The sequence below is a fragment of the Euprymna scolopes genome, chromosome 2 (assembly GCF_053919585.1).
Source record: "Euprymna scolopes isolate OS-2025 chromosome 2, ASM5391958v1, whole genome shotgun sequence".
Lineage (NCBI taxonomy): Eukaryota > Metazoa > Mollusca > Cephalopoda > Sepiida > Sepiolidae > Euprymna > Euprymna scolopes.
In genome coordinates this window covers 4,739,878-4,754,991 of record NC_136483.1, presented here as the reverse complement: position 1 = coordinate 4,754,991, position 15,114 = coordinate 4,739,878, and the positions used below count along the sequence as shown (strand labels likewise).

Below are 15,114 nucleotides of genomic sequence, written 5' to 3'. Positions count from 1 at the left end.
TTTATAAACACTGGTACGTTTTGTGATGTTTTATCTAATTTATAAAACTCACTGTGTCTGTCTGTTTGTCTGTCTGTCTCTATTTATTCAAACTCTATCTCCTCCGAAACTAAAAGTCACAGAGCGGCACTAGGGGCCTCAAATGATTGGATTTTTTATGGATCATTCTTTTATGGGTTTTTAACCGGTTAAAATAGTTTTCAAAAAGGGGTCAAAATTTAAAAACTCGTTATACATTTTGTACATTCATTTCAGTTTATTTTTACTCGCCAGCTTTGAATGCTACAGTTTCAGTTTCGATTCTAGGCGGTGGCACGCAAATACTTTTTTTTTACTTTTGAAATCATGATTCTATAATTATATATACGAAATCTTGACACATTAAAATATCATACTTAAGCGTATTTTACGACCAGGCAAAGCGCCGCCTCCCTAGTACAATATATCCTATCTCGTTTACAATAATGACAGCAGTAGTAAGGAGACACTAAGCCGAGCTGTCTCAGTGATGTTCGACATTTTTATTTTACAGAAATATCTTAAATAATTATTTATATGAATTAAATGTTTTCTCATGTGTTCTTAATTTTTTATTATTTTATTGCAAAAAAGCCTTCATGAGTAAAAAATTTTTTGTGATAGGTGTGCCGCAAAAATTTAAAGAACTCTATAGCGTGCTGCCATCTAAAAAAAGTTTGAAACCACAGGACTAAGGGACACAATTCTTTAGTTTCTAAACTAATCATGTTAATCATCTCCCTTGGTCATTGTTATGTGTATGTTATGTAAATGTTATGGCTTATTTCAATTCTTTTCTGTATTCCATCCCCATAGGTGATATAATGGGACCCAGTATTGCAGGTCTTGGTAACTTAGTGCGCCTTCCAACTGGCTGCGGCGAACAAAACATGGTGTTTCTATCCACAAATGTCAATGTCTTTAACTATCTCAAATCTCGAAATGCACTCTCCCCAGTGCTGGCAGCAAAGATCCACTTATTCACCCAGTCTGGTAAGTAGTTCCTTTTTTTTAGTTTTGTTCGTGGGAATCACATTTATAGACCTGAGTGGGGAGTTGAGGATGCAAAACTATTTTCTTTATATTACATTAAAATTTCTTAAGGCTCAGGCAAACAGGGAAACAGGTAGGAAGATTTTCGACTTTCGTTCTTCATAATAAAATACCATGTTTAGGCTTATTATTCAAACACAACAAATATGATCCTTTGAATTAAAAGATTCGTTTAATAAAGTTTGGGGATGTTTTGTCCCAATTTATTTTAATTAATTATTATATGATTAATTTACACCAATTAATCATTTAATATTAAATTAATAAACTTTTCATTATGTCACCTAAAGAAAACTTCATTTTACATTGATAAAACATGATTATTCCATATATTTTTGTAAGAAATAAATAGGCTAACATTTATTGAAAATTATTAACCTGTGCATTTATCACAATTATTCGAAAACTGATTCTGAAATGCTTATTAATTTGACAGTTGTTTTTATTAATTGATTGACGCAGGGAAGGGAGGTGACAGTAGTCAAGTGGTTAACAACCTTGATTGTTCTAAGTTCGAATTCAGTTCGTTCCACAAAAATCACTTTCATTTAGAAACCTTCTTGTGGTCTTTCTAGAAAAAAATTAAAAATGCTGTCAATAAAAATATCAAGGAACCCAATGACACTAGTATGGCAATGATGACACAGCGAAGGGGGAAGAAAAAGAATCCTTTAATTATGCATTTTTAAGAGCCCATATTTACACGTCTACATGATTCGCTTCCGAGTAACAATTTTTCTCTCCTCATCAATGATGCCATTCCTCATCCGAGTATCACTTTCTTTACCTCCGTTTCTACGTTTTGACGAATATAACTTTCTAACATTACCAGATAGATTCCACAGAAAATAACTATTGTATCATATTAAACTATTAAAACAACAGCAATTTGCTCCGTTCGTTATTTTTATATGTAACATTTATCTGATAGGTTACCTCAATCAGATGCGTTACCAGTTGCGAGATAATGGCTACAGCGCTTTTTCATCTGATGAAGTTAGCAGCACATGGTAAGTTAATTCTTTTTTTTTTTTAATATAACACATTTTTTTAAATATAACACATTTTTTTTTAATATAACACATTTTTTTTAATATAACACATTTTTTTTAATACAACACATTTTTTTTAATATAACACATTTATGTTTCTGCACTTTTTTTAGACGAGGATTCGTATTATTTGGATTATTTGTATTACTGTTCTCATCTCGAGTGTCATTTTCACAACATTTCGGCTGATGAAACCTCCGAGCTTATTCATGTGTATTTAGTGGATCTCGGGAATGTGCATGAGATTACGAACGTAACCCATTATTTCATCCACGGTGGTAGCATGCCTTCATTTCGTAAGCCATGACCGGATAGAGATTCTAAGTAATTCACAATTGTAGTCTAAGTATTGCCCACACTGAGGAATGAACCTTCCACCTCGAAAAAATGTAACATTGTGCAGATTTACACACGCATTAACATGTAGAAACTCGGGACCCAACACGTTGTAGACTCCGTCGCAAAGAAGTCAAAGAATAAGGATGAACTTCAATTCCTGTTTCATGTTTTAAGAAAATACCTCTATTGCTCATTCTCCAGCCAGGCGTAACTTCTCGTTACGACTGTGATCGTCTTCTCTAACGTACTAGTCGGTCTCTGCATACGTTTTTTTAAAGTTTTTTCTTTTTCTTTACCGTGACGTCACTGCGCACATAGCTCGACATTTGCATACAGCCGACATACGCGCGCCGTCCTCTGTTACAAAGAGTGTCACTTACCAAGTACTGTATCGGTTAATTCTAGTATGAATTTTAAGAGCCTTAAAATCTATCCTTGTTTTTTTTATGTACAATCTTATTACTTATCACTAGAGATCCCTCTCTCTCTCTCTCTCTCTCTCTCTCTCTCTCTCTCTCTATATATATATATATATATATATATATATATATATATATATATATGCATCTTTTAAATGTAACTTTATCTATTACTAGTTGAACGCCCGGCGTTGCCCAGCATTGCCCGGTTGTACAATATGCTTAAACATGATATTTTAATTTATGCAGATTGCGTATGTATTATAGAATCAATCGTCTATTGATTATTATTATAACGTAGTGCATATGAGCGCGTGGGACGATGTCAGCAGTAGCAAAGGATGGCTGGCGTGTGGAGGGATTAGCAGCAGCAGCCGAAAAACGTGCATATGCAAATTAGGAAGTGTGCAGAAGAAAAATGAAAAATAGGAGAAAAAATGCAACACGTGCTCAAGAATAAAGAAAGTCGACGTCAAAGGAAATAGACGTATAAAGCGACTAATGGCTGGCTGCGGCTGGCATGGGGTCGGAAGAAGGAAAAACGCAGTCAGACTAAAATAGACATGTAAGATTTTGTTAGAAAAGAAAAAATGCCGACCCGGATATTTATTTATTTCTATTCTTGTTTCATTTGTTTGTCCATTTGCAACATAACGGCTATGTTAGATAATATATTACTTATCAGATAATTTTCTGTACAAAACATATCTCAGAACTGTTGATGCAATTCTCTATCTATATAAGAGCCAGGTACGTTCAAAGATGGAGTACTGTTGCCACATCTGGGCAGGAGCTGCTAGAAAGGACTTGTCCTGCTTTGATAGAGTTCAAAATAGACTTCGTAACCTCGCAGGAGATGCCCTTTTCTCTTTCCTGGAACCTCTATCTCACAGAAGAGATGTTGTGAGTTTGTCTCTGCTTTATCGTTATTTTCATGGCAAGAACTCGACTGAGCTTCAATCTATGCCCCCCCCCCTTCGTCAAACTTTCACAAGAAACATTCGTCTAGCTGAAAACACTATCAATAATTCCTCCCACTCTTTATCTGTGCCTAAACCTAAACGTAGATTCCATGAACAAAGCTTCTTTCTTAGAACTGCACGCCTGTGGAATTGTCTTTCGTTTTCCTGCTTTCCAGCTGACTACAATATGGTTGTCTTCAAGTCCAACGTAAACAAGTTTTTGATGAGCCGTTCCACCTGAGTTCACAAATTTACCGAATTTCCATTACTAACGATTACTATTTTGCCCAATTGACTACTGTACACTATTCAACCCTTATCCTCGAGTGGTCCCTGGGCCTTGATAAGTGGTTATGCCTATGTAAAAAAAGGAACACTGTTAGACGTATAAATTACCTTTAATATAGCACGAAAAATAACGGTCGGACATAGAAAATATAGATAACTACTTTATAAAGTAATGAAACAAGAACAGGATGTATTTGCAATACTACAAGTTCATGAAATATGCCCTCTCCTGTGTTTGGTTGATTGGAATTCATATGACACGAACCCGTAACAACATCAACCCATCCAATTTTTTTGTCTATTGGGTGAACATATTTTGTTCTTTTGGTATATATTTTTGTTGTTCCCGTCAGGCTATGTTTTCGTTTGCATATCGTTTTTAGTATTAGTAAGGGCATGAGTGTCTCAAACATATTTGTTCTTATCGTCGTTCATTTGTGTCTGGTTACATTTTCTTTTATTTGGTTAATATGTCTTCATACTTTGCAGTTTGTATAATGTACATTATATTTCTAATTCTTCTTTCAATAATATCCGCTATAGTTTATCAGAGGCAGGAATTGTCTTTCTGATGCTCTCTTGCTCCTCGTAGAACTCGTTCTTTACCTCACCACTAAAGTTGAGAGTTGGAGTGTAGATAGGATGTTCACTGGGCTTGATTAGCTAGAGAGACGCATAGGAAGGGTTCTTGGTGTGCCTCTGAATGGAAGTTCAACTGCAGACGGTAGGCCATTCTTCACTGTCAGTCCAACACAGTGTAGGTGTGGCTCCTCTGGTGTAATCCTGTTCTCTGATGCTGTCACTGTCTGCGAGTCTTGTCTCCTGCAGGGCTGCAATGGCAATGTTGAGCCTCTTTAACTCTCGGTTTATAATAGCTGCCTTTTTGCGTTGTCAATTTGCTAGAGATCATTTGAGAGTCCAGGATACATGGTCCTAACGTTCCAAGTTGCCAGTCTCAGCACTGGCGGCTTTTACAATTTTGAAGATTTTAGTTTTCGGATTTTGTCCTAGCTTCAGTCACCCAATAAAGCAAACAGACCGTGGCGAGTCAGCATCTAATTGACCGGGGCCGCTCGACTTAAGGCGGTCGATGGCTGACTAATCGGGATTTTGATGATCCCTCCCACTGATGCCTCAAATAAACTATACCTCCCCTGTGATTTAAATGCCTGTATTGAAGCCGACCGTGACTCCTGGCCTCGTGTAATTTTCGCATCAGCAAAATAATGAACGAAAATGGACAGAGACTCCTTGAGCTGTGTGACTTATGCATCACAAACACATTCTTCCAAACAAAGCCACATCACAGTATCCTGGCCGCCCCCCTGGTCCCGCCATTGGCACCAACTAGATCTCATCATTACCAGGAGAAACTCGCTGAATTGTGCCCGGAATACTCACAGCTACCACGGTGCAAACTGTGATACTGACCATATGCTAGTTGCATCTAAAATCTGTATCAAACCTAAGAAAATCCACAACCCAAGCAAAAAGGACGACCCCACATAAATATAGCCTTCACCCCCTTTCCCAACGCATGTGCGTGCTTTGCAGACTCACTCCAGGAAGTCTTAAAAGACTGTCCAACCAATACAGCGGAAGAAAGATGGAGACTCATTCGTGAGGCCATCTACAACTCTGCTATGTAAGCAGAAGAAGAATCCAGACTGGTTTGGAGCAGGGATCACTGAACTAGAGCCAGTTATCTCAGCTAAACGCGTTGCACTGCTTGAGTATAAAAGAGCTCCTTCTGAGAAGATACTGCACTCAGAAAGGCCAAATGCTGCAGCAACAAATACTGGTTGAACCTATGTAGCAGCATCCAACTTTCTGCTGACTGCGGAAACGTTCGTGTGATGTATGCAGAACTGAAGGTGGCCTTTGGCACAAGTATCGCTAAGACTGCACCACTGAAGTCAGAATCAGAAAATGCTGGGAATTATTTTCTCTATTATAGTAGATGAAGTTGGGATTTTATTTACAAAAAAAAAAAAAAATTAAATTAACATATTTACACATTTGAACGTAATGACTTTTATTCTATAAATAGATAGGCACGCGTGCACAAGTTGTCCAGAAATAGAAATCTTCTTCCGCTCTAGAAAGACACGGCAATATGCCAGTGGGCCAAAAAAAAAAAAAAAAACGGACGCCGAACCATTGTGTCAAACAGACGTTAAGTATTAATTTTAAAATTCATCTTAACTCCTAACAAATGTATTTCATGTTACCTTGTTTAAACTTGTTTTTCTTGTTTTATTTATGTATATGTATTTATTTGTCTCTACTTTTCCTGTCTTGACAAACTTTTAAGATGAGATTCGTCACCCCCTCCCTTCGCAACTACTATTGAAACAGGCAAAACACTGCTCACTCATGCTACATTCAAGTAAACTAGTGATAAAAAACAAAAATGCCGGGAATTATTTTCTCTATAACAGTAGATAAAGTTAGGACTTATTTAAGTAATATACTTAATATATACTATTACTATAAGCTTGCTTATATTGAAAATGCGTGCTTCCTTGCTAGCCAATCAAACCATCTAATATAGTTAGTCTTTAAATTATATTCGAAATATAATACAGTGAAATTAGCAAAGAAAAAGTCACCTATGAAAACGAGAACCTCCCAAATTAAAACCTTGAATAATTATCTAAACTCAAATGTAAATAGATATTAACCCGACTTCACAAATTGATAAAAGGTCATTATTTGATTTTAATTATAAGGTGGAACTCAAATGATTCAAACTCGAGATAGATAACGCTAAAAACATCCCCACATTAATATGGGAGGGGAGATTATCTTCAAAAAGCGTCCTGAATTGATAATTGAGCCCCGGACTCTTACTAAGTAGATATTAATGTCCCTTGTAGCTATTCCCCCTCTTTTTTTAATGGGGAGTAGATAATGCAGTGGATGTGTTATCGGCAGCTCCAGTAACTCTCGCTTCTCCTTTTTTGTCTCTCAGTCCTCATTCAAATGAGTGATTTTTCTGATAAAGGGTGAAGAAAAAGCTGCTTTCCAGGTCGGTAGTACTTGGTAAACAGTAGCCTGAGATGTCGTAAATTTTTCTGTCTCTAGTAAGGGTGCTGGAGATAAACGTTTTGTCTGGGCTGACGTTATCTGCCTGATAGTCATGGACCCGAACCTTGGATTAACCACTAAGGAGGCTGTCCTATCAGCAGGCGCAAAGTACTGGGGCTGCTGTATTGCCATTTGGTGAATGGATTCTGGACCATGCAGTAGTGTCTGGTGGGGCCTCTCGATGCCATACTAGTGGGTAATTGTTACGACTTTACCTGACCATGTGCTAGAGAAAAAAAATTCTGTCTTTTTCTCTCTTACTTTCCCTCTCTGTCCTGCTCTAACTTGAACATACTCTTTCTAAGTGAAACTGGAATAGGGCCGACCACTTCCCTAGATGAGTTCATAATTAAAGAATTCTAACTTTACAGCTAAATCTGACCCCCAAGATCGCCATGGGCATAGAATATGTGCCTACATTACAGATGGCTTCCTGTGTGGCAGGGATATCTCTAGAGAAGATCCTAATTTACCCTATATGTGCTTCAGGGTTGCACTTGCTTATACCACTGCATTTATATTTGCCCTTTATCGGCCCCATAACAGCGAAGTTATTATCTTTAAGAGTATATCTGAGAAAATAGACCAGATCCTGTCTGCACATCCCTCGGCTAACATCCACATCTGTGGTGACTTCAACGTCCATAACGTGAAATGGCTGACCCATTCAAATAAGACAGACGATGAGGGGAGGTTTTGTCATGATTTTGCCATTGCTTATGACCTCACTCAGATTGTTCGCGAACCCGCCCGTGTGCATGATACTACAGGTCAATATGCAAGCCTCCTAGACATTTTTCTCTCAACTTCCCCTGAGCTATGTTCATGTTCCGTTCATTCGCCTTTAGGATCCTCCAACTACTCCGTCATATCAGTTAAGATAAAAATGAAATGTAATAATTCCCCAGACGTACCTCTTCACCATACTGTATACCGATACTCCATGGCTGACTGGGATAGCTTCCATACATTCATATCTGATCTACCTCTGCATTCAATGTTTAAAAAGGATGTGTCCTTTATAGTATCAGACCTGACCGAATGGTTAATTGTAGGCATAGACCGATTCATATCATCTAAAAAATTCCAACAAAAACCTAACAGCCAACAAAAACCTAACAGCCAACCATGGTTCTCCCCAGAATGTGCTACTGTGATCACACACAGAAATCACTTTTTCCAAAGCTGCCAACGTAATAGATGCACTGAGACTAAAGCTGCTTTCAGGAACGTCAGCAACCACTGTAAAAGAGTATTAAAAAGGCAGCTATATTCCCAGTCTGTTAAATCCAAAGTAGCTGATCAGCGGCTTGGTTCCCACCAGTTTTGGCAAATAACAAATAGGATCCTGAACAGAAGTGTACGTTCTATCCCAACCATTATCAATGGACCAGAGGTCATCTCATCAGCGTCAGATAAGGCCAAACTATTTTCCAAGAATATTGCAGCTAATTCTACCCTATGTGACGAAGGCCATCAATTCCCCATATTTCCTCCTATAACACAGAATACGCTAGGTAACATACAAATATCTATGCATGAGATCGCCAAGCTAATCAAGAACCTTTATTCCAGTAAAGCAACTGGCCCTGACGGCATCCCACTTATAGTGTTAAAAAAGTTTCAACCAGAACTTGCTCCAATACTTACAAAACTGTTTAAGCGCTGCCTTAAGAAGAAGTGCTTTCCAACACCCTGGAAAACGTCATCAGTATGCCCTGTATTTAAGAATTCAGGTGATAAGTCATCTCTCTCTCAGTACAGACCAATAAGTCTCCTGTGTGTTATGAATAAGTTGCTGGAATCCATATTAAATAGAGAAATAGTCAACCACCTCAGCAGAAATAACCTTCTTAGTGACACTCAATATGGTTTCCGTTCTACAAGGTCTACCGCAGATGTGCCAACGGTTATATCTCATAGGATTAGTGAATGTCTTGACAAAGGCTTCCTTTCTAGGGCAATTGCTCTTGACATATTAAAGGCCTTCGACAAGGTATGGCATAAGGGCCTACTTCATAAGATTTCCAGCTATGGTATCACTGGAAATGTTTTCTCTATTATTAAATCATTTCTCTCCGATAGGCTCATAAGAGTAGTGGTAGATGGACAAAAATAAGAGGCCTGCAGTATTAATGCTAGAGTCCCTCAAGGGTCAATCCTGGGCCCAACTCTCTTCTTGATCAATCATCTCCCTAAATACATACTTAAATCATTCACTGACATCTATGCTCATGACACGACCATCTACGGCAACACATCAAAGGCTATAAATGACAAAGTTCTCTCTGATTCTCTCTCCTCTGATCTCGAACGAGTGGTTCAGTGGGGGAAGACATGGCTGGTTATCTTTAATGCATCTAAAACCAAGCTTCTATCTTTACATCATCAACGCTCTGATCCCCATCTGGCATCAATTGAAATGAATGGCTCTCGTCTAGGAGAAGCCCCATGTTTTGACAAGCTTCTGGGTTTGAACTTTACTCCTGATCTGAAATGGAACACGTGCATCAAGTCTGTTGCCAAGGTCGCTGGAAAGATGGTGAGATTCTTCTGCCGCTCCAGAAGATATCTCACTACTGATGCAATTCTCTATCTATATAAAAGCCAAGTACATCCAAGGATGGAATACTGCTACCATATCTGGGCAGGAGCTGCTAAAAACAGCCTATCCTGCCTTGACAGAGTACAAAATCAACTTCGTAGCTTAGTGAGGGATGCCTTTTTCTCTACCCTGCAACCTCTCTCCCACAGAAGGGACGTTGTGAACCTATCCTTGTTTTATCGTTATTTCCATGGCAGGTGCTCGTCTAAACTCCAATCTCTGCCCCCCCCCTCGCCAATCTTTTACAAAAAACACCTGTCTAGCTGAATCCACTGTCAAAAATTTTCCCCACTCTTTATCTATGCCTAAATCAAAACGTAGATTCCATGAGAAAAGCTTCTTTCTTAGAACTGCACGCCTGTGGAACTCTGTTCCGTCTGCCTGCTTCCCACCTGACTACAACCTGTATATCTTCAAGTCCAATGTAAACAAATTCCTGATGAACCGCCCCCTTAAGTAGACACTTCATTAAATCTCCACACTAACGTACTGTACTTGCAATAACCCTTATCCCTGAGTGGCTTCCGGACCTTGATAATGGTGACCACTGTGTAAAAAAAAAAAAATTCTGCAAGACATGCGTAACACCAACATCACAACGCTTTACAAAAATAAAGCTGATCGCATCTCTTTGTTGGAAAGATCTTCGCTCATGTTGTATTGAAAAGACTTCACTCATGTTGCAGAGAGAGTTTACCCAGACTACAAATACAAAAAATCTTTTCCCATCCTCAGTGGTGTGAAACAGGGCTGTGTTCTTGCTCCAACTCTTTTGGGCATATTTTTCTCACTTCTGCTACTATACGCTTTTCATGAAACTGAAGCTGGCATCTATATTCGCACAAGAGGAGATTAACCTGGCCAAAACTAAAGTCCACATGGCCCTCATCAGGGAAAATGCTGTTTGCAGATGATGCAGCATTAGTGGGCCATTCTGAGGAAGCCCTCCACCAACTCATTGAGCGCCTCGCCCATACTTGCAACAAGTTTGGTCTGACAATAAGCCTCAAGAAAACAAATTTCATGGCTCAAGACGTCAGCAACGTCCCCTACATATCCATTGGCGATCACACACAGGAGGTGGTGAACACTTTCACCTATCTAGACTCCATTATTGCCAACAACTTCTCACTGGATGCTGAGCTAGACACCCGCATCAGAAAAGCAGCAACAGCTATGGCCCGCCTGACAAAGAGAGCGTGGAGTAACAATATGCTGACCATAAACACAAAGATGAGGATATATCAAGCCTATGTCCTCAGCATCTTACTCTAATGCAGTGAGACATGAACCATCTATAAGCATCAAAAGCGCAGACTAAAGCCTTCCATCTGCACAATCTAGGCATTACGTGGCAGGATTGCATTCCGAACAAAGACGTTCTTGCTAAAGCAAATCTTCCAAGCATGTATACCCTCCTCTCTCAGAGACGTCTGTGGTGACTAGGGCATGTTGTTCACATGCAGGATGACCCAATCCCCAAAGGCATCCTGTATGGCGAGCGCTCAGCCGGCAGCAGACCAACTGGTAGACCACTCCTCAGGAACTTAAAATGCGGCGACATCAATCCTGTTGACCTTGGATCCTATGCTGCAAACCGTGACTCCTGGAGGGTCAAAGTCAAGAAGTGTGTCCGGCTGAGCGAGGAGAGAAGAAATGAACAGTGGAAGGAGAACAGAAGCAGGCGCAAAAGGACAGCATCAGCAGCAGCATCGGCAGAACATGACAGAGGGTATCCCTGCGGAAAGTGCAACAGAATCTGCCGCTCCCACATCGGTCTGCTCAGTCACAGCAACAGTTGCCACCACTCATGACAACCTTCAGGCGCGGTTCTCCATCGTCCATCAAGACAGAAGGACGCCAACATATATATAATATCCTCTATCTACGTTGCTTTTCCTAAATAATAATTTAAGAAATATTTTTTCACGTAGACTATTTTTTAATTTAAGCTATTATTTCTTTTCTTAGTTTCCGTTTTTGAAAGGACTCAGTTATAAAAAAAACTCAACGCAATTCCCTATCTCAGGTGCATGCCATTATAAAAAATCTTGACACTGCAAAAGCATGTGTACCTGATCTCATCCTGGCTGTGCTATTAAAAAAGTGCTCAACCGAAGTAACTCCAATCCTCTCCAAACTTTACAACAAATGCCTTAATGAATCTTGCTTTCCTGCCTGCTGGAAAATTGCTTCTGTGGTACCAGTTTTCAAGAATTCTGGCGAAAGAACTGACCCAGCAAATTACCGCCTCATTAGCCTCCTCCCACTTTTTGCCAAAATATTTCAGTCTATAATTAACCAAGCTCTAGTCCATCACCTTACAGATGCTAAACTTCTGACCGACCAACAATATGGATTTAGGCAAGCCCATTCCACAGCAGACATTCTAACTGTAATCTCTGAGTGTATATACCATTCACTTGACAAAGCAGAGGAGGGTAGAGCAATAGCTCTAGATATATCTAAGGCTTTTGACATGGTATGGCACGAAGGTCTTCTAAGGAAAATCAGATCATACGGTATCACTGGTAGAATACTTAACATAATTAAATCCTTCTTAGATAAGAGAAAAATCCAGGTTGTCCTCGATGGCTGTACATCTAAACAATATGATATAAATTCAGGTGTACCTCAGGGGTCTATTCTTGGACCTCTATTATTCCTAATATTCATAAATAACCTCCCTGACAAAATTGTCTGTGAGATGGGTATATATGCTGATGACACCACACTCTATAACAGACATGACAGGAAAACAAATGAACACATATCTAAAGAAATGGCAGAAACACTAGAGGATGACCTCCAATCTGTAGTGGAATGGGGACAAAAATGGATGGTCACATTCAATGCTGCCAAGACTAAGCTTGTTTCCTTCAATAATTACAAAAAATCTTCTCTACTACCAATAGCAATGGCCAAAGACTCTTTATCTGAAAGTACATGTTTTAAACTCCTCGGCCTAACGTTCACAGGAAACATGAGTTGGAACAATTACATTGAGAGCATTACCAGGACCGCTGCGAAAAAGGTAGGTTCTCTCTACCGTGCTAGAAAGCTACTGATCCCTGAAAGTATCCTGTATCTCTATAAGGCCACCATTCGCTCATGTATGGAGTATTGTTGTCAGATTTGGGCTGGTGCATCTGCTAATAGTCTCTCACTCCTAGACAAGGTTCAAAAGAGAGTCGTCAACCTAATAGATCATTCAAGCTTCAGCCTCTGTCTCATCAACGTAATGTAGCATCCTTCTGCCTGTTCTACAAGTACTTTAACGGTGTATGTTCCGATGAGCTGCAAGCACTTGTACCCCCTCTATGTAAATACCCCCGACAAACCTGACAAGCAGTACAATCCCACCTCTTCACAGTAGAGATCCCTAGATGTAAGAGAGCCTTCTACTCCAGTAGTTTCTTCCCCAGAACCGCTAGACTTTGGAACTCCCTGCTAAGTTCCTGCTTCCCCAACTGTACTGACATACAGAAGTTCAAGTATAACGTGAACCGATATTTGCTGCTCAACTTCCCACCTAGTACCTCTGTAGCCTGTGTCCCTAATAGTATCCCCCTACATCAAAGTGGCAATGTGCCTTTTTGGGGGTGAAAATGTAATGAAAAAATTTAAAATATTAAAGCCTATATAAAAACAATTTTTTTTATCACACCGTATATAAAACAGAAATATTTTATCACAGCATATATAAAACAAAATATTTTTATCGCACCATATATAAAAGCAAAATTTTTTATATTACAGCATATATAAAGCAAACTTTTTTATCACAGCTTATATAAAAACATAATTTTTATCACACCGTATATAAAAAAAAATTTTATAACACGATATATTAAAAGAAATTTTTTTTTATCACAGCACATATAAAACAACATTTTTTATCACAGCATATATAAAACAACATTTTTTATCACAGCATATATAAAAGCAAAAATCTTTAGCACAGTATATATAAAAACAAAATTTGTTTCACACCATATATAAAAAACAAAATTTTTATCACAGCATATATAAAAACAAAATTTTTTTATTACAAGATACAGTATCGGCCATAATATAAGGAAATTTACAATTATTCATGTACATTTCAAAAATTAGCACATGGATTTTTCTGAAATACTCAGAATAAACAAAATGTATATAAACTAGTACCAAAAAAAAAAAAAAAAGATCCGGACTCTGCGCAGGCCAGTCCATTACTCTTATTTCTTCTTCCTCGAGGTAACTTATCACTTTTTTAGCTTTATGGCAAGGGGGCGTTATCTTGCATAAAAATGCTTGGCTGATTAGGTGAAAGGCGTAAGCTCTCAATGACATGTTGTTGAAGGAGCTGCTTATAAGTCTCCGCATTAACCCTACCATATATTCGAACTAGAGGGCCAACTCCTTCCGAGGATATCATACCCCACACCATTACATTTCCCCCTCCGAATTTAAGTGTCTTTTTAACACATTTGGAGGATAATCGTTCACCTGCTTTACGCCGTACATGCTTCTTTCCATCAGATCCAAACAAATTGAACTTGGATTCATCGCTGAAGTGAACCTTAGCCCATTGTTCATCAGTCCAGACGACATGCTCATGGGCAAACTTCAAACGGCTATTTTTGTTCTTCTTGGAGATCAAGGGTTTAGATACTGGCACCCTGGCATGCAATCCGGCTGCTGCTAACCGTCGAGAAACAGTTTTTCTAGATATATTTTTCCCAGTCTGTTCATTAAAATCACGAGAAATTGATGTTGCGGATTTGAATCGGTCACTAAGAGCCTGCCTTACCATAATCCTATCTTCTTTTTGAGACGTCTTAGGGGGTCTGCCGGTTTTAGGGGATGCTTCTAATGTATTTTTATTCTTATATCGAGCTATCACACGATGAACAACACTTTTTGATCTTCGAACGATATTAGAAATTGTTGAAATTGATTTCTTTTCTTTGTAATTGTCTAAAATTATTTTTTTCTTGGAGAGACAAAGTTTTGCGAGTCGGTGACGCCATTTTTCTTTGGTGTGCTTATCAGCAGTTCCAATATTAAAAACTAGCTATTTTTATGTAAAGTTTAGTCTCTTAAAAATAAATTTTCTATTTCGTTCCTTAACTTTTGGCCAGGATAAATCCACAGATATAATTTTAAACTAAAATATTTCTCAATATTGAATCGTAATTATTTTCTTTTTTTTTTTTTGGTACTAGTTTATACACATTGGTTCTATTTGTTTATTCTGAGTATTTCAGAAAAAATCCATGCTCTAATTTTTGAAATATACATGA

The 15,114-nt window shown here is 38.5% G+C and overlaps 1 protein-coding gene across 1 annotated transcript in view; it reads left to right on the top strand.

Moving 5' to 3' along the window:
- The window catches only part of LOC145241389 (CD109 antigen-like), a 322,627-nt gene that overhangs the window by 223,306 nt on the left and 84,207 nt on the right, over positions 1–15,114 (top strand). The window contains exons 26-27 of the mRNA XM_080104314.1: positions 835–1,011; positions 2,003–2,081. Coding sequence (XP_079960440.1) covers positions 835–1,011; positions 2,003–2,081 — 256 coding nt within the window. The remainder of the gene's footprint in view (positions 1–834; positions 1,012–2,002; positions 2,082–15,114) is intronic.